Here is a 21,297-nt window from a genome sequence, read left to right on the forward strand (position 1 = left end):
GAGGAAGCGGCCAAACTCCAGAGTCAAAGAGGAGGCATGGATCCCCCATCCAAATACAGGCAAGCAGCTGTTTTCCTGCCATCCCACCCCCAGCCATTTTAGGGAGAAGGCACAGCTTTCCAGAAAGAAAGAGGGCACAATTCATTCAGGGCATGAGACACAACACGAGTCCTCTTGACAGGGAGAGCCTCAAAATAAAGCCAAGGAGAGAAGGCTCAAGCAAAAAACACCCAACGGCCTCCTCTCAAGAGCAAAGCTGTCTATGCTTCCTTCATATCCCCTCCATCTCCTCACTCTTCCTGAGGTTCTGGCAGGGTGAAAGCTCCCAGCAGGACCTCTTTCTTTGAAGAAGTACATGGAAAGGACAATTTGCCAACAGGTGCCTAAAAACCTTGCTGTAAAACAGCCCAGCGAACTTGTACATCCGTCATGTCACCAGGAAGTGAGAGAAATCAGGACCTAGGTGAATAATAGCCACAACTATTAAAACCTGGACTGTCTCTTAGGTATGGCTGTCAGGAAAATGCAAACCGGTTCTACAGCACATGAGGTCATCCTCAGAAGGTTGCCCCATGGTGGGGCTTAGCATCTCCCTACATAACCCACCCACCCATCCCCAAGATTTAGCGGCAGGTGCAGGACTTAGCAACCATGTCCTCGTACACCTTGTAGAGGACATTGTTGTTCTGTTCAAGCATGAGGACACTGATGGGGCCGTACTCATAAGGGACGCAGGATGGACGGGGGACACTCTGGTCCACTAGCTCATTGATGAAGTTCTGGATGATGGCGTGGTTGGGAGAGTTGAAGCCGTAGCGCAGGATACGGGGGCAGCTCCCCTTGCAATACTGGGGCAAGTACCAATTGGGAGCGATGATCCAGTGGTCCCAGCCCAGTTGGCGGAAGCTGACCCGGAAGTGGCGGAGGGAGCACTCCTTCTGCTTGGGACTCTTTGTGCAGCCATAGCTTGGAACATCCAGGGCAAGCTTGCCCACCTCACGAGCCTGGCGGACGTGGGCCAGGCTTTGGGGGAAAGGCGCCTGCTCAGAGCTCAAACCCCCAAACTCGGCCCGAATGCCTCTCTGAGTGTCATTGAGGTAGAGCAGCAAGAAGGGGTAATTCAAAGACAGCTTATCTGCCCAGCCAGGGTCTGGGGACGAGCCCCCAAAAGGCCCCAGAAAGGCACAGGTGTGGCTCACACGGACCACCCGGCTCCTGTGGGCACCCCAGGCCCACAGCTGGAGATGTGCAGAGAGGTCCGTCTCCACCCAGCTCTCCCAGGAAGAAGCGGTGGAGGCGTTCCTTATGTCGGTGCGTGGGGGAGCCAGGCCAAGGGTGACCGGAGATGCGACGCTTCCACTGGAGAGCAGCTCAGCTGAGCACAAGAACTGGCCGTGGCTTGAAGACTGAATCCGCGAATAGACCACTGTGGCCCTCACCAAGTGCTCTACCTGCGGCTTGATTTCCAGGCGGTAGTCGAGGTTCCAGACCAGCCAGGGACCTGCAGGAATAAACAGGAGGTCAGGACTGCAGCCCCATCTCTGGATGAGAGGGAGAAGGAGAACAAAAAGGAGAAAGTGATTCCCACTTTCAGGCTCCTGCATCACCCTGCCCATTTTTCTCTTCTTCTCATAGAATCATAGAATAGCAGAGTTGGAAGGGGCCTATAAGGCCATCGAGTCCAACCCCCTGCTCAATGCAGGAATCCACCCTAAAGCATCCCTGACAGATGGTTGTCCAGCTGCCTCTTGAAGGACTCTAGTGTGGGAGAGCCCACAACCTCCCTAGGTAACTGATTCCATTGTCGTACTGCTCTAACAGTCAGGAAGTTTTTCCTGATGTCCAGCCGGAATCTGGCTTCCTTTAACTTGAGCCCGTTATTCCGTGTCCTGCACTCTGGGAGGATCGAGAAGAGATCCTGGCCCTCCTCTGTGTGACAACCTTTTAAGTATTCTCCCCCCACCCCTCCAATATTGCTTAACATCCAACCTGGCAAAACACAAAGAAAAAACACACACCACACAAAAACACAAAGGGAAAACATTGGGACCACAATACCTGACGGAACCCCTCTCCCGACATGAACCTACCCAAACGCTGTGCTCAACATCTAAGGTCCTCCTCCGAGTGCCTGCTCCAAAGGAAACTTGGAGGATGGAAACAAGGGAGAGGGCCTTCTCAGTGGTGGCCCCCCAATTTTGGAATGATCTCCCCGATGAGGCTCGCCTGGCGCCAACATTGTTATCTTTTCAGCGCCAGGTCAAGACTTTTCTCTTCTTCCAGGCATTTAACAGCATTTAACAACGCTAAGTTTGTTTGTTTTCTAACAGCCCCCAGGACTGTTGTTTTAAATGGATACCATTGTTTTTATATGTTTTTGATGGTTTTAAATTTTGTATACTATTTAATGTTCACTGTTTTTAACTTTTGCAAACCACCCAGAGAGCTTCTGCTATGGGGTGGTATATAAATGTAATAAATAAATAAATGAATATATATATATATATATATATATATATATATATATATATATACACACACACACACACCTAACCCCCTGGAAACACAGAAAAATCTATATCTCACATTGCCACTCCACAAAAAAGTTCCACAAACACATACACCCAAGAATATACATGCACATACAAACACATACACACCAATACACAGGCAAAATAGGTCTTTACTGCTACCAGGGCGTTTGGGATAACAGCTGGATACTGGCAAAAGAGGTGGAGGTAAAACAAGCTGTGGTTACTTTGCTTGTCTGCAAGACTGGCTTTGGCTTGTTCAACAAACCATGGTTAAAATCATAGAATCATAGAATAGCAGAGTTGGAAGGGGCCTATAAGGCCATCGAGTCCAACCCCCTGCTCAATGCAGGAATCCACCCTAAAGCATCCCTTACAGATGGTTGTCCAGCTGCCTCTTGAATGCCTCTAGTGTGGGAGAGGCCACCACCTCCCTAGGTAACTGGTTCCATTGTCACACTGCTCTAACAGTCAGGAAGTTTTTCCTGATGTCCAGCCGGAATCTGGCTTCCTGTAACTTGAGCCCATTATTCCGTGTCCTGCACTCAAATCAATCTCGGCTTAGTGTTATGTGTGAACACAGCAGTCTCTCAGTGGAGCCAGATATTGTTTCAACTGTTAGAAACTTCTGAGTTGCAGAGGACTCTTCCCCCGGGGCTGCTAACCTACACCACAGAGAGACTACTCATCATGAACCAGTATTAAAGAGGGTGCTAATGTCAGCAGTGAACTTGCTTCCCCCTCCCACGCTGCCGTTCCATTTTCCAGGAATTCCCTGTAGCAAGAGATTGGCTTGATTAGGAGAACACACACAAATAGCATTATGATATCACCCTAAAGCTATTTAATTGCTTAACTCGCAAGGCACTGCTTAATACCTACAAGGAATTCTCTTCCTCCGGTGGAAACCTTAAGCTGAGAGTAGAGGGGTCCAAATAGGATTCTGGAAGACTCCGCCCAGGGCGGTCAGTCACTCCATCATACATACATACATACATACATACATACACACACACACACACACACACACACACACACACACACACACACACACACACTTGTTTGCTAGGTGGACATGATGCATGGGGGCAGCTCCTTGCCCCAGGTCCTCCTTCCTGGAGGTGGAAGAGGCCTGCAGCAGCAGCTGCAGAAGAAGATGCTCCTACTACAGTCAGCGCTCCCGTATCAGGAGACACAAGGAGCCTCTGAGGTCCTCCCTCCCTCCTGTTCTTTTTATGAGTATGGAGGGAACCTTACAGCTGCTCCATTAGCAAGCCAAATTCCCACCCACCCCCAGCCCCTCCTAGGCCAATGCTACACAGAACCCAATTACCCCTGTATGTAGTGCTGAACCAGCACAGCTGTGGATTGGCAGACAAACACCAGAGGAAAGGAAGCAGAGATGCAACTGGCGAGAGAGCGTAGCTGGGTGTGTTTCGGCCAGAGGGAGGGAGCCCGTTTGCAGCCAGGGTTGGGATTTTCTGCCTAGCATCCTTCTCCAAAGTGCAACAATTGCAGATTTTGCAGGTTGTTAGTCTCACTCCTGGGCAGGGCCGGCGCTACCATTAGGCCAACTAGGCAGCTGCCTAGGGCTCAAACCTCAGAGGGGTGCATTACTGACCTTTAAGGGTCACAGTTTTATACAAATTCGCTGTTTTAAGAGAGAAAAAACATAATAAATTTAGCAGTTTCAAGTTTTGTGCTTTTTATTTTTTCTACAAAATATCTGTTCTTAAAAATCAAAGTTGGCAATTTGGGGGCGGAGGGGGGTGCAAGTAGCTCGCTTTGCAAAATAGTCTGGCACCAGTCCTGCTCCTGAGCCTTTTAGAGAAAGGCAGAAGGAAGCAAAAAGGGCAATTGACAAGACGCAGCAAGAAGACGCAGCACAGCCACGGTACCCGCGGAACCTCACCTTTTAAGTGTCTCTTAAAGACAAGACTCGCGTTGCCCCCCTGCCCGCCCACCGGTTGGCTTTACGAGGTCTGCAAGCTGGGGGCGCTTTGGATGCTCCAATGGAGCCAAGCAGATCTCGCAGGCCGCTCAGGTGTGGAATTCTGAGGGCCCCAGCGGTGGAGCCCTGCCTGCTCCCCTCACGCACCTCGCAGCGCCCTGCAACTCACCTGTCCCAGGCTGGCGGGCCTTGGCAAAGGGCTGGACCAGGCGGATAGCATTGGTGCTGAGCCGACGGTTCCTGCGCGGCTGGCCGTGCCGGTCAGCCACACTCCGATACAAGTCTAGCATGTAGCGCAACGGCTGCCCCCTGGTTTGCCTCCTGCGGCGGCCCTGGGGCCTGGCTCTGGGCGGGGCCTCTCTCAAAAGCATCTGGATGAGAGGGAGGGAGGGGACCCCAGACACAGCGCCCTCCGGGGAAGGGGCTGCCTTGCCCTCTCCCAGGGGGAGCTCCAGCGGGAACAGCAAAGCCAAGAGGAGCAAAGTGCACTTTGGGCAGAATTGGCTCAGGCCAGCCATGGCAGGGTGGGGGAGGGGGTGGGGGGGTCACAGGGCAGGAGCCACGGGGGACCCCAGGGCCAGGTTAAGCATCCTCTCCCCGCGAAGGCAAAGGCGGCGACAGAGAGTCTACCAAGGCCAAACCCAGGGGTCCCCCTCCTGCCCTCACACCTCTGGTCTCATGCTAGGGTCTCCCAGTCACTGTAGCCATGGTGGTGTCAGTGGGGTGCTAACGCTCAGCTCACACACACACACCCTCCCCAAAACTTGTCAAAAGGAGCCAGAGGCGGTGGCAGCCAGGGCAGGGCAGAGCCCAACAGGGCAGGTTCTCGGCAGGCTGGGACAGCCTTCTTGTCCCAAGATGGAGCCCTTCCAGGCTGGCTAAGTTAGAGGACTTCCTCTCCCTCCCTGGGCCATTGCCTACTGGGGTAAAATAAGAGCTGCTCCGCCCACCCCATTTTAAAGGCAGGCCCTCCATCGGAATTTAAAGAGGCAGCAGATTTCTTTGCCTGGATGAGAGAAGTGGGGTGGAATTGGACAAGACGTTTTATTTATTCTATTATTGCATTTCTATCCCACCTTTTTTCCTCCAAGGAACCCAAGGTGGTGTACGTAATCCTCCTCCTCTCCATGTTAACCTCACAACACAACAACCCTGTGAGGTAGGCTGGGCTGAGTGTCTGTGACTGGCCCAAAGCCACCCAGTGGGTTTCCATGGCCAAGTGGGGACTAGAACCCGGATCTCCTGACTCCTCGTCCAACACTTTTAGCCACTACACCACACTGGCTGGTTGCAGATTTTGCACCTCTGGCTGGTCCCCAGTCCAGTGCTACAGGCATCTCTAGGGCCACCCCTCTGTGTTGCAGTAGCAGGCTTTAGCACCCAGAGGGAGCCCACGGTCCAGAGCAGTGCCTGGGATCGCTGAAAAGAGGAGCAGTTTTCTTGTGGCATGAGTTTTCCTGGATTTTGGAGCCTTTTCCAAAAACATCCAATGAAGCGACTCAGAGGCTTAAGAACCAGCGGTGCCAATTGAGAAGGCACCAGGCCCAATTGCCCCAGTGGAAGCAGAGGCCCCCAAGTCAGACAGCCAGGAGCCTGAGCCAAGAACTGCAGCCCCCAAGCCCTGCCCCAGCACACCGTAAAGCTCCACCATCCAGTGCAGGCAGCATACCTGGCACAGGCTCATAGAGAGACCAGGGCGTGCAAGGCGCGCAGCCAGAGGCCCATCCCTTGAAGACTTTCTGCCTTGTAGCGGGATCTGGGAGGCACTTTTGAACTGAAGCACAAAGCCTTCTGTCTCAGACCAGTTGCTCACCAGTGCTGCATTTGAGCTCCATTAGACCAGAGCCATCATGACAACCTGTGTAGCAAATTCCCTCATTTAACTATGTGCTGTGTGAAGTATTTCCTTTTGTCTTCCGTGAATGCCCCCCCCCCTTTCAGTTCTGCTTCATCAGATGCCCCCATTGGGTTCTTTTAGCATGGGAAAGGGAGGAAAATGATTCTGGATCCACTGTCTCTAAACCAGGGATCATTTTTTACACCTCGGTCAAGGCTTCCCTTCCTTACCTTTTCTTTCTAAACTAAAACACCCCAAGAGGTGTAAATGGCCTTCTATTGGAGTTGCTCAAGTCCCTTTTATCAGTTTGGTTGCAGTTTTCTGCACGTGGGCCCCGGCCATCAACCATGCTTGCTGGGGCTAATGGGAGTTGGAGTCCAACAACATCTGCAAGGCCAGAATTTTCCCACCCATGAGTTAAAGGGGCAGCTGGGAGGGAGCGGTTTCTGACAATTACCATTTTCTAGCCCTGAAGCTGTGGAGTCTTTCGCCCTTTCTACACCTAAGGGTGTAGAGGCATGCAGGGGAGACGATCCCGGAATTTCCAGCTTCCGGGATCATCACCCTGCGTCCAGAAGACTGTGCGAGGTCCTGGAAGTGAAGAGGGACGTCGCGCCTGCCATTTAAAACAAAAACAAAAAAAAACAGGACCCGGGAGCACAATTGCACTCCAGTGAAATGGAAGTTGGAAAAAACAAATGAACAAGCCCCAACCTCAATTTCCCTGGACTCCTCCTTCCCTCTGCTGACTCCCGCTATTCGCGGGGAGGAGGGAATCCCAGGAAAAAGTAGGGATTGTTCCTGCCTGCTCCTGGAATCCCCTGTGCATCCTTTAGATGCACAGGGACGATCCTGGGAAAAATCCAAGGTGTAGAAAGGGCCTTTCTACACAAGCAGGCAGGCAGATGCATGGAGGGAGGAGGGAGTGCCCCCACCCCTGCAAATTGGATGTGATGGGAGCAGGGCTCTTTCTGTTCCCTGCTCCCAGCCCTGGTATCTTCCCTTGCTCCTGCAGCATGACTTGAGAGAGAGGAAGGAAAGAAGGAAGGCATGCTTTTTTAGATCTTTGCATAGCTGCTGGCTTTCATCTTTGATTTTATTCTGTTTCAAACTTAAGGTTTTATGTTATATTTTAATATGTTTTTGTATCTCGTGTTTTTAAGCTTTGTCTTGTAAACTGCCCAGAATGTTTCAGCTAATGGACAGTATAGAAAATAGATCTCTATAGACATAGGAAGCTGCCTTACGCCAAGTCAGACCATTGGCCCATCTAGCCCAGTTTTGTCAGCACTGACTGGCAGCAGCAGCTCTCCAGGGTTTCAGGCAAGATTCTTTCCTCCTTGTACCTGGAAAAGCTGGGGGTTGAACCTGGTACTTTCTGCATGCACTCTATCACACTGAGCTATGGCCCCTGAGATAGGCAAATAACACCCTTCCTCATTCTCTTCCATCCCATTCTTTCTTGGAAACCTTCTATAGTGCAGACCAACAGAATGCAGTTCTCTAGACAGGCCAGGTGAGGTAGAACATTCCAAAACATCCAGGTGAAAGCAGGACTCCCTCGTCTCCATCTTGTGATCAACATCCAACATATTTTGTCCCGCAAGGGTGTTTTCCCCCCCTGCATTTTTTTTAAAGGTTAGGCAAACACTTCCCTTCCGATGGAAATCTGAGATAAGTAGCACATTCCTTTGGCTGGGATTTGGTCTGCAGCTTACATAGTGCAATGGGTGATCCAACTCATTGGTCTCCAGCCATGTAATGCTGTGATTGCCTGACTTGCTTTCATAGAATCATAGAATCATAGAATAGCAGAGTTGGAAGGGGCCTACAAGGCCATCGAGTCCAACCCCCTGCTCAATGCAGGAATCCACCCTGAAGCATCCCTGACAGATGGTTGTCCAGCTGCCTCTTGAAGGCCTCTAGTGTGGGAGAGCCCACAACCTCCCTAGGTAACTGATTTTATTGTCGTACTGCTCTAACAGTCAGGAAGTTTTTCCTGATGTCCAGCCGGAATCTGGCTTCCTTTAACTTGAGCCTGTTATTCCGTGTCCTGCACTCTGGGAGGATCAAGAAGAGATCCTGGCCCTCCTCTGTGTGACAACCTTTTAAGTATTTGAAGAGTGCTATCATGTCGTCCCTCAATCTTTACACTGAGCAGTCTGCTTATTTAACTTTATTTTGACCCAAGCTTTGTATGACAGTATCAGACTTAGGGCAGCTTACAGAGAAATATAGCAATGACCACCACATTAAAACAATCACAACGGTAAAATAAAACAGTTTAAAAAAACACCCCACCAAACTGTACGCCATAAAAACGTTATCACCCACATTATTATTATTATTATATTTGTATCCCGCCTTTTGCCCAATACTGGGCCTCAAGGCGGCCTTACAAAATTTTAAATAGATACATTTTAAATCTAGGGAAAGGAATGTACAAAAATTAAAATAAAAAAATACAATATTAAAACATTAAACTTTTAAAACACACAACAAATTTACAAGACCTTAACATAGATGGAGGACCAGATTACTCTCCAAAGGCCTGTCGGAACAAACAAGTTTTAGCCTGCTTCCGAAAGCCCATCAAGGAGGGAGCCAGCCTAGCTTCCCCGGGAAGAGAGTTCCAGAGCACTGGAGCAGCCACCAAGAAGGCCCTCTTCTCCCAGGTTCCCACCAAGCGCGCCTGTGAAGATGGTGGGACTGAAAGAAGGGCTTCTCCAGAAGATCTCAAAGCACGGGCAGGCTCATAAGGGAGAATACGGTCTTTCAGATAACCTGGACCCGAGCCATAGACTAAAATGATCACTGCACTCTTGCATTAAAGTGCCCACCGGAATAAAACAAGAAGGTTTAAAGAGAGGGCCAGATGGGCTTCCCTTGAGAGGGTGCTCCGTAGTTTAGGGTCCATCACTGAAAAGGCGCTCTCTCTTGTCCACGACAGCTGAACTTGGATTGGAGAAGGGGAAGAGGGAGACCTTTGGAAACAGAGCACAGCTCCCGAGATCTTCTCTGTCGTCTCCTTTGTGTCCTTCTGGCAATGCCAGTGGTTCGAGAGACAGCCCAGGCTGCAGTGCGGCTGCCACCTTCCTTCTCAGCCCCAGCGCTGTAGCTGACACAACCCCGTCGCGCCTGCTTCCGCCTTTGGCACTGGCTCTGCATTCTCTTGCGGGGAGTGTGTGTTGCCTCCCTGTGCTTGGCTCCAAGATCTGAGGCAGGGGGGCTGAACGCATAAGCAAAGAGCTCCCATTGCCCAAAGGAGCTCAGAGGCTGCATCTCCGGGAGGATTTGGATACAGGGCCAGGACATCTGGCTTCAGTTTGCATCGCCAGCAGCAGCACGATGGGGGGCAGGGGGGACAGAAAGAGGGATGAAACCTGCAATGATGCCCCCCCTCTCTCTGCAGGGCTCTCTACGAGCTGGCTTCTTGGGGCAAGACGCCAAGGGAGCAAATGAGATTGCCTAGAAGCCGGAACATTCAGCTAGTCAATTGGTTTGGTGTTGCCTGGTCTACAAATGCAGTGCCTGCAGCAGCCTTCCCCAATCTGATGCCCTCCAGATGTGTTTGTACCAGTATAGCCATTGGCTTGGGATTCTGGGAGTTTTAGTCCAAACACAAATGCAGTGCCTGCAGCAGCCTTCCCCAATCTGATGCCCTCCAGATGTGTTTGTACCAGTATAGCCATTGGCTTGGGATTCTGGGAGTTTTAGTCCAAACACATCTGGAGGGCATCAGGTTGGGGAAGACGATGGGTCAGGAGAGGGAGGCTGCCAAGCCATGTATGTTTGCCTGTTGCATCTGCCTAGTGAATTCCCATTGGCAAAGGGACAGAGTTTCATTCTTGAGATCCGGTATATCCCAGATGCCAGAGGACTGGATCTCACCCCCACCACCCACCCCCGCCCCAAGAGCAAGTTGGTATCTCCACTCAGCCTCTCCAAGTGATTTTGGTCAAGTCCTGCCCACTCCCTCCACTTCACATCTGTAAAAAGGGGGAATAGTAATGATTGATTTGGCAAGTAGACCTGTGAACTCTCTGCACACTGGAACTGCAGGTTCCTAGGGTAGAAGCTTAACCTTGGAACACCCACTTGGCCGTTTCTCCCCACCTCCAGAGCCCCAAACCTCCCAGCTCAGGCGTTACAGGGTTAATGGTGACTCACACCACCAGGCTGCGCTCTCAGCTCGCATGGCCAAAAGGGAGAGCCGGCCAAAAGCCTGCTCGGATCAGCAACCAACTCTGCCAAAACCCCAGAAGCTTCATGAAAGTGACTACTTGCTCCCACCACACCCAGATGCAGGGACAGCTTAGCCAGCCAGCCAGACACCCACCTAGAGTCTGCCAAGTAAGCAGATCCCACCTGCCTGCACTTGAATGCTATTAACAGCGACCCGGGAGGAGGGAGCTGGGAGACACACCCTTTGACAACACAACGGTGTTGTTGTGGGGCTCAGAACACTCTTGGCAAAAGCAACAGGGACGGTTGCATAATCAGGTGGGTGAGTTTGAGACAAGGAGCAGAGTGTTGTTCCCTGAAATGACGAGGCCTGACAGCAGGGCGGGGAAGAATCATAGAATAGCAGAGTTGGAAGGGGCCTACAAGGCCATCAAGTCCAGCCCTCTGCTCAATGCAGGAATCCACCCTAAAGCATCCCTGACAGATGGTTGTCCAGCTGCCTCTTGAATGCCTCTAGTGTGGGAGAGCCCACAACCTCCCTAGGTAACTGATTCCACCGTCGCACTGCTCTAACAGTTAAGAAGTTTTTCCTGATGTCCAGCCGGAATCTGGCTTCCTTTAACTTGAGCCCGTTATTCCGTGTCCTGCACTCTGGGAGGATCGAGAAGAGATCCTGGCCCTCCTCTGTGTGACAACCTTTCAAGTATTTGAAGAGTGCTCTCATGTCTCCCCTCAATCTTCTCTTCTCCAGGCTAAACATGCCCAGTTCTTTCAGTCTCTCCTCATAGGGCTTTGTTTCCAGACCCCTGATCATCCTGGTTGCCCTCCTCTGAACACGCTCCAGCTTGTTTGCATCCTTCTTAAATTGTGGAGCCCAGAACTGGACGCAAGACTCTAGATGAGGCCTAACCAGGGCCGAATAGAGAGGAACCAGTACCTCACGCGATTTGGAAGCTATACTTCTATTAATGCAGCCCAAAATAGCATTGGCCTTTCTTGCAGCCCTATCGCACTGTTGGCTCCTATTCAGCTTGTGATCTACAACAATTCCAAGATGCAGGCCATGTTTGGGGAGCACCGGCAGTGGAGCAGAGGGGAGAAAGCCTGGCTTCTGCTATGGTCACTCAGCAATGTGTGGAAGTGGAAGTGTGGACGCCCACAAAATCCAGGCGCCAGAGAATCTCCAGACACATTTTCTTGTGGGCTTTCTTATCTATCTATCATCTTGCAAGTTTCCATTTTTTAATTATTATTGTGGAGAGACTTCTGGCAACATGCGAACAGTATCTGCAAAAAAGAAAGAAAGAGAAAAGCCCCCCTTTTCTGAGTGGGGGAAACTTTCAGTGCTCTGGGTTGTTGCATATCTGGCTCTCAGCCAGGTTTCTCTTCCAGCATAAGAAACAATCCAGGAGGTTGCTATATGTAAGCACATACTACACATCCAAGAGTGATTTCACATTTACACATCCAAGTGTGATTTCAGATTTTGAATCAATCAGCCATCAATTAAAATAAACTGACTCACAGTCCAAACACCAACTGAGAAAAACTCAATAGCTTAAACAACAGTGAGTCTTGTGGCACCTTAAAGACCAACACACTTATTACAGCAGAAGCTTTTGTGGACTACACAGGTGACCGTTTGCCAAGTGAGAAGTTCCCACAAGGTACATCTAACCACTTGGCAAGCTGGCCACTGTGTCCCTGGATTTCTGACCATGTTCAGGAGCCTAGTAAGATTTTTCTACACCACTTGTCCAGGATAAATAAACCCAACCAACAGGCTTACCAAGGGTTGTATCATGCATGCCATGATAACCTTGCAGTTAATTGGTCCTCTTCAGTTACCCAACATTGCTTAGAAAAAATAGGGCAGGGGGCTCAGCGAGTCCATTTTGCTCAGCCGTGCAGCCCTCTTTTTTCCTTCCTTCCGTCCATCTCACTGCTTTGAGCAAAAGAACGTTCAAAGCACATTAAAGTTTAGATAATTTTAGAAGACTAGCCACAAGAACCTTTTGCAAAAAAGCAAGCAGAGTCCTGAAGATGAATAAATTGCAAGTTGAATAATCACAGGCACAAACTACAGTAGTTATTGGCTATAGTAGGAACTGAAGAGCTGTGCTGGATCAGATCAAGATCTAGTCCAGCATTCAGTTCACACATGGCCAACCAGGTGCCTGTGGGAACCCCACAAGTAGCATATGAATGTAATGTACATGTAGAAGCATTCAGCAGGATGCAATAGACTTTCTCTGTCGTCTTCATGAAGGCAATGAGGTACGCTCTTGCGATCCCAGCTCAGTAAGAAATGCAAGAAATTAATCTTTGTCTTCTTGGTTTTTTCTTTGTGCACATGAACAGTGCGCACCACTTCAAAGCTCAAAGCATGTACAAAAAGGAGGAGGAGGAGGAGGAGGAGACTACTAATGGACCCAGAGCAGTGCAGATGTCAGAACATGATCCTCCAATAGCAGGACCCCACAACCTCAGCAGAAATGTGTTTCTGGAGCTAGGATTCAGCAGGAACTCTACCTTCCAGGGCCAAGGAAATACTGGCATTGCAATCAGGCTGTACAGCTGACCACGAGTTCAAATCCATCTCCTTTCTCTCCTCCAGGTTAATAGTTTGTGGCCACACCACAGAGGTCAAGGACAGGGACAATCCTAGGTCCTGAGACACACACCACCACCACTACCCACTTTCCAAAGAGCTGCAGTTTCTCAGGATTATGTTAATGATTATTTGCCCCCTGTGCCGGAGAGTTTGGGGTGAGGTGAGGGTTCTTGGAGCAATCATGTGCCTTAGGCAACATTGACACATTGGTTCACAGTGGGTGCATGTGTGTTCCTGTAAAGTTTAACCCCCCCACCCCCACTGTTGCCCGGTTCTGGCAGTGCATGTGCACCCACGGGCACCGAGGCTGGGCACAGACTGGGTGTTTTCTCTTCCCAACCCCACAAGTCAGCCTCCGACAGCTGCTCACAGCCACGTGGCGCAAAGGGTTATAAAACCTGCCCAAGCGGTTGGTTCTCGGTGAATCGAGGGGAGAAAGTCCAACTCCTTGGAACAAAGGGAATAATTCACAGGGGGGCTGGCAAAGCAGCCAGGTGGCAGGGTGGAGTACCTCAGAGCCCTGCTGGATGCGACCATCTTGTCCAGCGTCGCTCTTACCCCGGCAGCAGGAGGCCGGCAGGGAGGCGGCGGCAAGGACGCGGCTGGATTCCCCAGCTGCCTCCTCCTCCGTCTCTTCTGGGCTGCAGGTAGGCAGGAATACACCATCGTTTTGGGGGCGTACTGGGGGCGCATGGAAGCGCCTTCAGTATGATGTGTAGATTCCCTCCAGGAAGCACAAGAGGACGAGGCCTAAAAGGCGCGAAGGCAACAGCGCCCCCTGCAGTTGCTCCACAGGAACTGGGATTCAGCACTATTCTGCTTTCCAGCATGGAGGTCACATCCAGCCGTTCTCCAGCTGCCAAACCTAATCCCCCCTCTCTGAAGCCATTTAAGCCATCCCTCGTGGCAGCGAATCCCATAATTTCATAAAAGGCCCACCTTTTCTCAGCCTTCCACATACTGCCCCTCAATGCTATGTAATGACCACAAAGTATTACAGAAGATGGAGAGAAAGGCCCTTCCTGCACACCTTCGCCACACCAGGCTTTATTTCACAAGCGTCCAGCGATCGTATCCCACCTGTCCACAGCTGGTCCCTGTTTGCTAATCAAAAGACCCGAAATATTTTAGCTTTTCTTCCTAGAGAAGCTGCTCCCATTTTCGCCTCCTCCCCACCCAGTCACTTGGAGCAACCCTTTCTGCATGTCACCCAGCCATCTGCTATCTTTTTTTTGAGGTGGGCGACCAGATCCATAGCCAAAAGGACTGGCTACTGAACCTGCAAGCTTCGACCGCCCCCTCCCCCAAAAGTCTCCAAGTCCTTTTTCACTTATTCCTCTCTGGGGTCCCTCTTAGCTTTTCCATCCTTATCCATACACCTAGACAACAACTACAATCCTTAGAGGAGGTCCTACTGGACATTCCAAAACAGAGTGCCACGATGAAGAACCTCGAGGCGGGACTTCTCTGTAGCGGCACCCACCCTCTGGAAAACCCTCCATCGTGCGGTTTGGGAGGCAGGAAATGAAACATCGTTTAAACACCTCCTGAAAACATACCTTTTCACACAGGCTTTCCCTGGTTTTTAACTTAGCTGTTTTTTATATTGCCTTTTTAACTTGCAATGTTTTAAATTTATCTATTCTTGTTATGTTTTATAGTTTTAATTGCGCACTGCCCAGAGAGCTTTGGCTGATGGGCAGTATAAAAATGTAATAAATAAATAAAATAACATTGTCCATAAAGATGGAGCAAGAGACAATATACTGGGCATGTCAGGCTGAGCCAAGGACGGGAGAAGGATGGGAACCCCTGCAGCCTAAAACTTATAGTTCCATCTCTGCTTACAAGGAAGGAGGCCCCATCAGCCTCTTAGTATAACTTACTTCCGAGTAAACCTATGATACAGACTGGATTGTAAACATGCACAGGCACATGAGAAGGGGAAAAGGATGTGTGGATATTGTTGCATCTAAGACGGAGAAAGGGTTTGTTTAAAGTATGTGGAAAACAAATGCTCTTTCCCCTTTCGAAAGCAGAACGAGAGGTCTTTCCCCTGCCACGAATTTATGCACTGATTGTGCATACGGAGCCAGAGAGTGGTAGCTACTCCGGAACAATCTGGGAATAAAGGAGCATCCTCTGGACCCCCTGAATGTTGAACCCTGGGGAAGAATCTTGGCACGTGGTTCCCTTAAGCAAGGAGAAGGCAGGGCTGAAGACGGCAGCACCGTCCAGGGAGACAGAGCACCCGGTGTGGGCAAAGATGTCTAGGATTGTGTGGCACGGCATCTGAGCCTGTGCAGAGTCGTTTTCCCCACTGCCGCCTCGGCCAGCTCTGAGCCTGCAGTATCTGCTTTGCTCGAGTGCAACCGTTTCTTTCCACCCACGCCTCGCCGTTCGCCACTTCGCAGGATGCATCGCCAAACGCCGGAGGCGCGGTGGGTGTCACGCCCTTTCGCTTCAACGACCACTAGATTGGGGGCGGTTGGTGGGGGGACTAACCTGGCCCCGATCCCCTCCTGTTCCCTGGAGCGGCGTAAAGTTTGGGAAAGGCTACGAACCACAGTAGCCCTCTGGATCACCCAACCCGAAGTCCGCCGCCGCCCTCCCACGGACGAGAGCTCCCGATCCGGGCGTTGACAGACTAACCCGCCCTTTCTCCGCAGCCGACGCGGGTTAAAGGCGGGCGAACGACAGACCCCGCGGGAAGTCCGGCTTCCGAGGCTCATCCGGGGGCGTGTTGCGTCCGAGGCGGTGCCGGAGCCCGGAGCAGGGCGGGCGGGCGAGCGCGCAAAGCCGGCCCGGCCCAGCCGGGCGTGCCTCTTCCCGGGCCGGCTTCACCCTCTCGCCCGCCCACGCCCCGCCCCTCGCGGGCGCTGGGTCGGCCGCGTCCCGCCCCCTCCAGTAAGCAGCCAGGCGGGCAGACACGTCCCGGCCGTCCCCTGGATGCCGAGCAGCCAGCGCAGCTGCCGGGGCCCGACCGGCGCTTCCCTGGGGCGCCGCGGCCGCGTGTCACTGGTGGCGGGCTGCGGGATGGTGCCATGGAGCGGCCGTCGGGGCAGGCGCAGCGGGCCCAACCCGACGCGGAGCCGGCGCAGCAGCAGCAACAGCAGCAGCAGACGCGCCTGGCGAGCCGGCTGCTGGTCTCCTTCCAGTACGTGCACGTGCAACTCTCGGGCGGCGCGCCCTGGGGCTTCACCCTCAAGGGCGGGCTGGAGCACGGCGAGCCCCTCATCGTGTCCAAGGTGAGTCCTCGCGCGCGCGCGCGCTGTGGCCCAGCCAGGGCTCCGTCCGCCCCGTCGCGTCGGTCCGCCAGTAGCGGGCGCCTTGGCCGCTTTGTTGCAGCTGGGCCAGGCGCGGGGCTTGTGCGCCCGGGGTGTTGCTCCGCCCCCGGCCGAGTTGGGGGGCGACGGCGCAGCCCCCCCCCCCCGCTGCCCCCTGCCCTTGGCCTTTTGTCTGCAGCGCTCCTTCCCGTCGCCGCGTTTCACTCTCTCGTGTTTTGCCCGGCCTTTTCTCCGCTCTTTGTTCGGCCCTGTTTATGCCCCGCTCCAATCAGCTTCCCACCTTTTGTTAAGCCTCGGAAAGTTTGTGGCTGCCCAGGACCCAACCGCGCAGGCGGCGGGTCCGGACGGGGAGGGAGGGTGCGAGGCTTGGCGGGCTTGCTTCGGCCCCTGGGAACCGGAGGCGCCTCTCTCCATGGGTGGCTGGGGGCGCGTGGATCCGCGGACACTCCTGGCGGGACCCCTCCTTCCTCTGCTGGCAGGGCGCTCAGGCCTGCCTGGGCCAAGTTGGCGGGGCGGGGGGGGGGAGCCTGCCTCGCGCAAGGATTGGGCCCCTCCGCTTCCTCAAGACGGGATCCGCACGGGGCCACGAACCTGCCGGGGTCCCTGTTCACAAGTGGGCCTCTGGAGGATCTCATGGAAGTTGCGGGGAGGGTCACAAAGGTGGGTCCTTGTGTTCCACAGGCCTGTTTCTGGATAGAATTGGCAATGCAGTCTGTAACACAGAGCTGTGGTGGAGGGGGTGGTGGTGGTAGGGAGGTGAGAAGATGAGTCTTGGCAATTGCCCTTCGGGCAGGGCTGCAGCGCTCTGCTATTTTTGCAGCAAAAGTGGCTCTGTAACTGGGGTCTTCGAGGCATCGGTCTAGTCTCTGCTGGAGGTTGGAGGCATTCTAGCCTTGGCCAGCTGAGGTGCCAGCCAGCGCACCATGGCGATCCAGGCCCCGTTTGTGGCCTTCCCATGAGAGCATCAGGCAGGCCGCTGTTGGCTGCAGGGTATTGGGCTAGCTGGGCCTTCCTCAGGCTGATCCCACTGAGCCGGCAACTTAGTTTTCCACAGGAGGGGTGCCACCACGCTGAAGGCTCTTCCCCTGGTGGATTCCAATCGGAGGATGGATCTAGGTGGAACCACCAGGAGCAGGCCCTCGGATGACCTCAGTGACCGGGCAGGTTGGTGAGGGAGAAGGCGCTCTTTCAGGTATCAAGCACAGTTGGTTCCGAGGAGGTTGGTGCAAGAGCCTGAAAGTTGGTTTGTGGCAGCTTTCCCCAACCTGCTGCCTTGCAGTTCCCAGCCAGCGCTGCTAATGGATAGGAATGCTGGGGGTTGTAGTCCAAAACATCTGAAGGGCAACAGGTTGGGAAAGGCTGGCTCATGTCTTGTCATTGAAATGAAAGCGGCCAGATTTGAGTCAGTTGGGCCGGCCCAGCAGGAAGCCAGCGACCCACCTGCCTGAGCCTGAGCAGCTGGCTTCCCCCTCCCTATCCCTTGGCATTCCGTGGCAGGGCTGGAGGCTTCTCCTCATGACCTCAGCCTGGTGGGCTCTGCCTGGCTCCTGTGGGTGGGACGTCAGGCTCATGCAGTGGCAGCAGCAGGAACCCTCTAAGGGATTGTCAGCTCTCCCACTGGCTAAAGAAGTAACGGCTCAAGGTGGTGATTCATCACCTGGCAACTTTGGCGCCACTGTCTAGCTTCACCCTCGGAAACGGCGTGATGGTGGGGCTGCGGAGTCCAGAAATGAGCGTTGTGAATCCCATCTAAAAATGTGTGTGTGTCTGTGAAACTTGCAGAAGAGGGATTTCCTGTAGATAGGGAGAGTTTTTCTCTCTCCGCCCCCACACTTGTATCTCATGAGAAGCCAGTTTGGGGATGAAGAAGGAACTGCAAAGCTGAACTTCCACAGGAGTGGAGAGGGGCCGGACGGAGTCCTGTGTTGATGCCCTGAACTCCTGTGGCTCCCCACATCCTTCGCCACTTGACTTTCGGTGGTTTTGTAGAGGGTTGATTTGTGGCGCGTTCCTTTCCTGCCTTGCTTAGGGGAGCCTCCTTCGCCCTGAACTTGCTTCCACAAGAGACCTGGTGCTTTTCCTGTTGAAAACTCCTTGTTTTCGCAAAAGAGGCTTTCTGCTGCACTTTGCCTTTTCTCTCTCCATTTTCCACCTCCCTTAAAAACATTTCCTGAAGTGTTGGTTTACCCAGCTTGTGTTTGCTTTAAAACCTCCACAGAAACTCCTTCATGACCATTGCAAGAGCCTGATAACCAGGCCTGGCCATGCTGGGTGGACTCGTCACGGGCCAGGAGGCCCTTGCTTGCAGCAGTGCCGAGGTGCCAGCCAGTTTCCATGGAAGTCCTGTCGGTGCATGCAAGGGGAGAGTTGGACCTCCACTCCCAGGCTCCTCCTCCACTTTGTCCTCTTCCCAAAATGCCAGAGGCCTTTTCTGCATCTCCTGGGTTCAATGACTGGCTGCCACACACACCCCCACAGACTTTTCCTCTCCAAAAGCCACAGAAAGAGCTGTGTACAGAGTAGTCCTCCTTCTGTACAGTGCAAGGCCAGGGAGGCTTTCGTCACCAAGTTTTGAATTATTTTTCGGTATAGTGGCTCTTAGTGAGGCAACGTACCCGTCTTGTGTGATGCAGATAAGAGCCGTCCTGCCTGCAAAATGTCCCAGCAAGCTTGCCGTAGTGGTTAAAGACCTAAAGTAGATAAAGCATTTCTGATTATTATCCATTTTACTTCAGATGGCAAAGGTGTCCAGTAGCCGAGAAGCTACGCTGCTTCTGCCTGTGGGTGACCTGGGATGGCTTATATGTGTATATGCATGCTCATGCACAGAGGGGCTTCTGTTTTGCATCCAAAAGGTCTCAGGTTCAATCCTGGCATCTCCAGGTAGGACGGGGAAAACATTTGCCTGAAACCCTGGAGAACTGCTGCTGCCAGTCAGTGTTGACAATATTGGGCTAGATGGACCAAGGGTTTGACTCGATATAAGGCAGCGTCCGCTGTTCCTCAGGTCTCAGGTTCGAGCCTTGGCATCTCAGCCTGCAAGGCTGGTGGAGAGACCTTTCTTTGCCTTGACCTTGCAGAGGCACTGCCAGTTGCAAGAGATAGTAATGGGCAAGGTGTACCAAAGGCCTGACTTGGCCTAAGGTAGCTTCCTGTTTTCATACATTTAGGGGGGATGAGTATACACTTGCTTTGCACAGTTCAAGAAGGACGGAGACAAGCTGAGCGTGTTCAGAGGAGGGCAACCAGGATGATCAGGGGTCTGGAAACAAAGCCCTATGAGGAGAGACTGAAAGAACTGGGCATGTTTAGCCTGGAGAAGAGAAGATTGAGGGGAGACATGAGAGCACTCTTCAAATACTTGAAAGGTTGTCACACAGAGGAGGGCCGGAATCTCTTCTCGATCCTCCCAGAGTGCAGGACAAGGAATAACGGGCTCAAGTTAAAGGAAGCCAGATTCCGGCTGGACACCAGGAAAAACTTCCTGACTGTTAGAGCAGTACGACAATGGAATCAGTTACCTAGGGAGGTTGTGGGCTCTCCCACATTAGAGGCCTTCAAGAGGCAGCTGGACAACCATCTGTCAGGGATGCTTTAGGATGGATTCCTGCATTGAGCAGGGGGTTGGACTTGATGGCCTTGTAGGCCCCTTCCAACTCTGCTATTCTATGAAAGTTCCACTTCCACCCCTTCATCTCAAGTTGCAGGGCTGGGGAAGCCCCTTCCCTGCCCCAAGACCTTGGAAAGACCCTGCCTGTTTGAGCTCAGCCTAAGCTGCACCCTACATTCAAATTGCCACCTGGTGGTGCCATCATTAAGTGATCCACAGGTACACATGGCCAGGCCTTCAGTGCAGGATCAGTAGATAGCAAGACTGAAATATACTGTTCTGGGTTTTTTTTGGTGATTTGTTTTCCCTTAAGGAATGACTCTCCCCGTCTTCGTATAAGTTGCAGATTGCTTACCATGAAGCATCCACCAAAGCAGCTCTGATGAGAGAATTTGGAATGCATCTCGAGAGTGAATTTGGAACACGCCTTTCTCCTGCAGGCTGCTCCCAGTTATTGAGTGGTTTCCTCCAAGTTTGGGCTTGTTTTGTTTTTTTGCCAGGGTTGTCCTGGGACAGTCTCTTTGCCCCACTCTGCAAGCTGTCAGTGGGAAAGGCTGCACCGGGGCGGATTGGGGGTGGGATGTAGGGCTAGGCCGAACCTGCAGGGGTGCTGACAAACACTGAAGCAGTGCTCCCACTGCCCCGGATCGCTCTCTCTACTACCACTCACCTGGGAAGCTACAGAAAGGCATCAGGGAGAGTTAAGGATGGGTAGCAAAGCCTTTCTCATGCCAAAAGGTGTCACAGACCCAATGTGGTCCTGGAGGTGGGGTAAGCCACCCACCCACCCCAATTTCCTCCATTGCACCCTGTTCAGTGTTGCCCACATGAATTGTCAGAACACGGACTTGGGTTGGGAAGTCTTCCCTCTGGGGCCGAGAGGTGAGCAATCTCTGTCTCCCAACAACTCCATGCTTGCCAGGCAGGAGGGCCCCGGGATGGGTGGCGCTGTGCCAGACTCCTCCAATTGTGCTCCCCTGCGGCTGGGTGCTGAGCATTAATGGCCATTAGGCAGTGAATGATTAACTGCCCTTTGTCCTTCTGCTGCCAGCGCTGGCGCTGAGCTCCTGGAGGGGAGGGGAGGCCACACCCCTGGGTGGCATGCCCTGTTTACACCATGACTGCATTGGGCCCTGTAGGAGGGAGGAGACCTCGGGGGCGTGGAGGCCAACAAGGAGCCTTTGTGTGATGCATTTGTGATTGTCTCGCCTCTCTTGCAAAGTGCATCTAGCGTGCGCTGTCTGTCCTGGCCTTGCCTTGCAACCTCTTCAGTGTGCGACAG

General features: G+C 52.7%; 2 protein-coding genes across 4 annotated transcripts in view; one reads left to right on the forward strand and one right to left on the reverse strand.

Moving 5' to 3' along the window:
• Window positions 1–283: 283 nt before the first annotated feature.
• BMP15 (bone morphogenetic protein 15) lies at window positions 284–5,000 on the reverse strand. Its single transcript, XM_063142069.1, has 2 exons — window positions 4,652–5,000; window positions 284–1,501 (listed from the first exon to the last, which is right to left on the reverse strand). Exons 1-2 carry the CDS (start codon window positions 4,998–5,000, stop codon window positions 624–626), a joined length of 1,227 nt encoding a protein of 408 aa, XP_062998139.1. The 3' UTR covers window positions 284–623.
• An 11,100-nt stretch (window positions 5,001–16,100) lies between these two features.
• The window catches only part of SHROOM4 (shroom family member 4), a 42,582-nt gene continuing 37,385 nt past the window's right edge, over window positions 16,101–21,297 (forward strand). For all 3 annotated transcript variants that reach the window (XM_063141767.1, XM_063141768.1, XM_063141769.1), the window contains exon 1: window positions 16,101–16,366. In XM_063141767.1, coding sequence (XP_062997837.1) covers window positions 16,163–16,366 — 204 coding nt within the window. In that variant the 5' untranslated portion in view covers window positions 16,101–16,162. The remainder of the gene's footprint in view (window positions 16,367–21,297) is intronic.

The sequence above is a fragment of the Elgaria multicarinata genome, chromosome 15, assembly GCF_023053635.1.
Source record: "Elgaria multicarinata webbii isolate HBS135686 ecotype San Diego chromosome 15, rElgMul1.1.pri, whole genome shotgun sequence".
NCBI classification, from domain to species: Eukaryota; Metazoa; Chordata; class Lepidosauria; order Squamata; family Anguidae; genus Elgaria; species Elgaria multicarinata.

Coding starts and splice junctions, on each gene's coding strand:
- BMP15 (XM_063142069.1), bottom strand. CDS start 5,000: ATGGCTGGCCTGAGCCAATTCTGCCCAAAGTGCACTTTGCTCCTCTTG. Junction 1,502..4,651: donor GGCCCGCCAGCCTGGGACAG/GTGAGTTGCAGG, acceptor TTATTCCTGCAG/GTCCCTGGCTGGTCTGGAAC.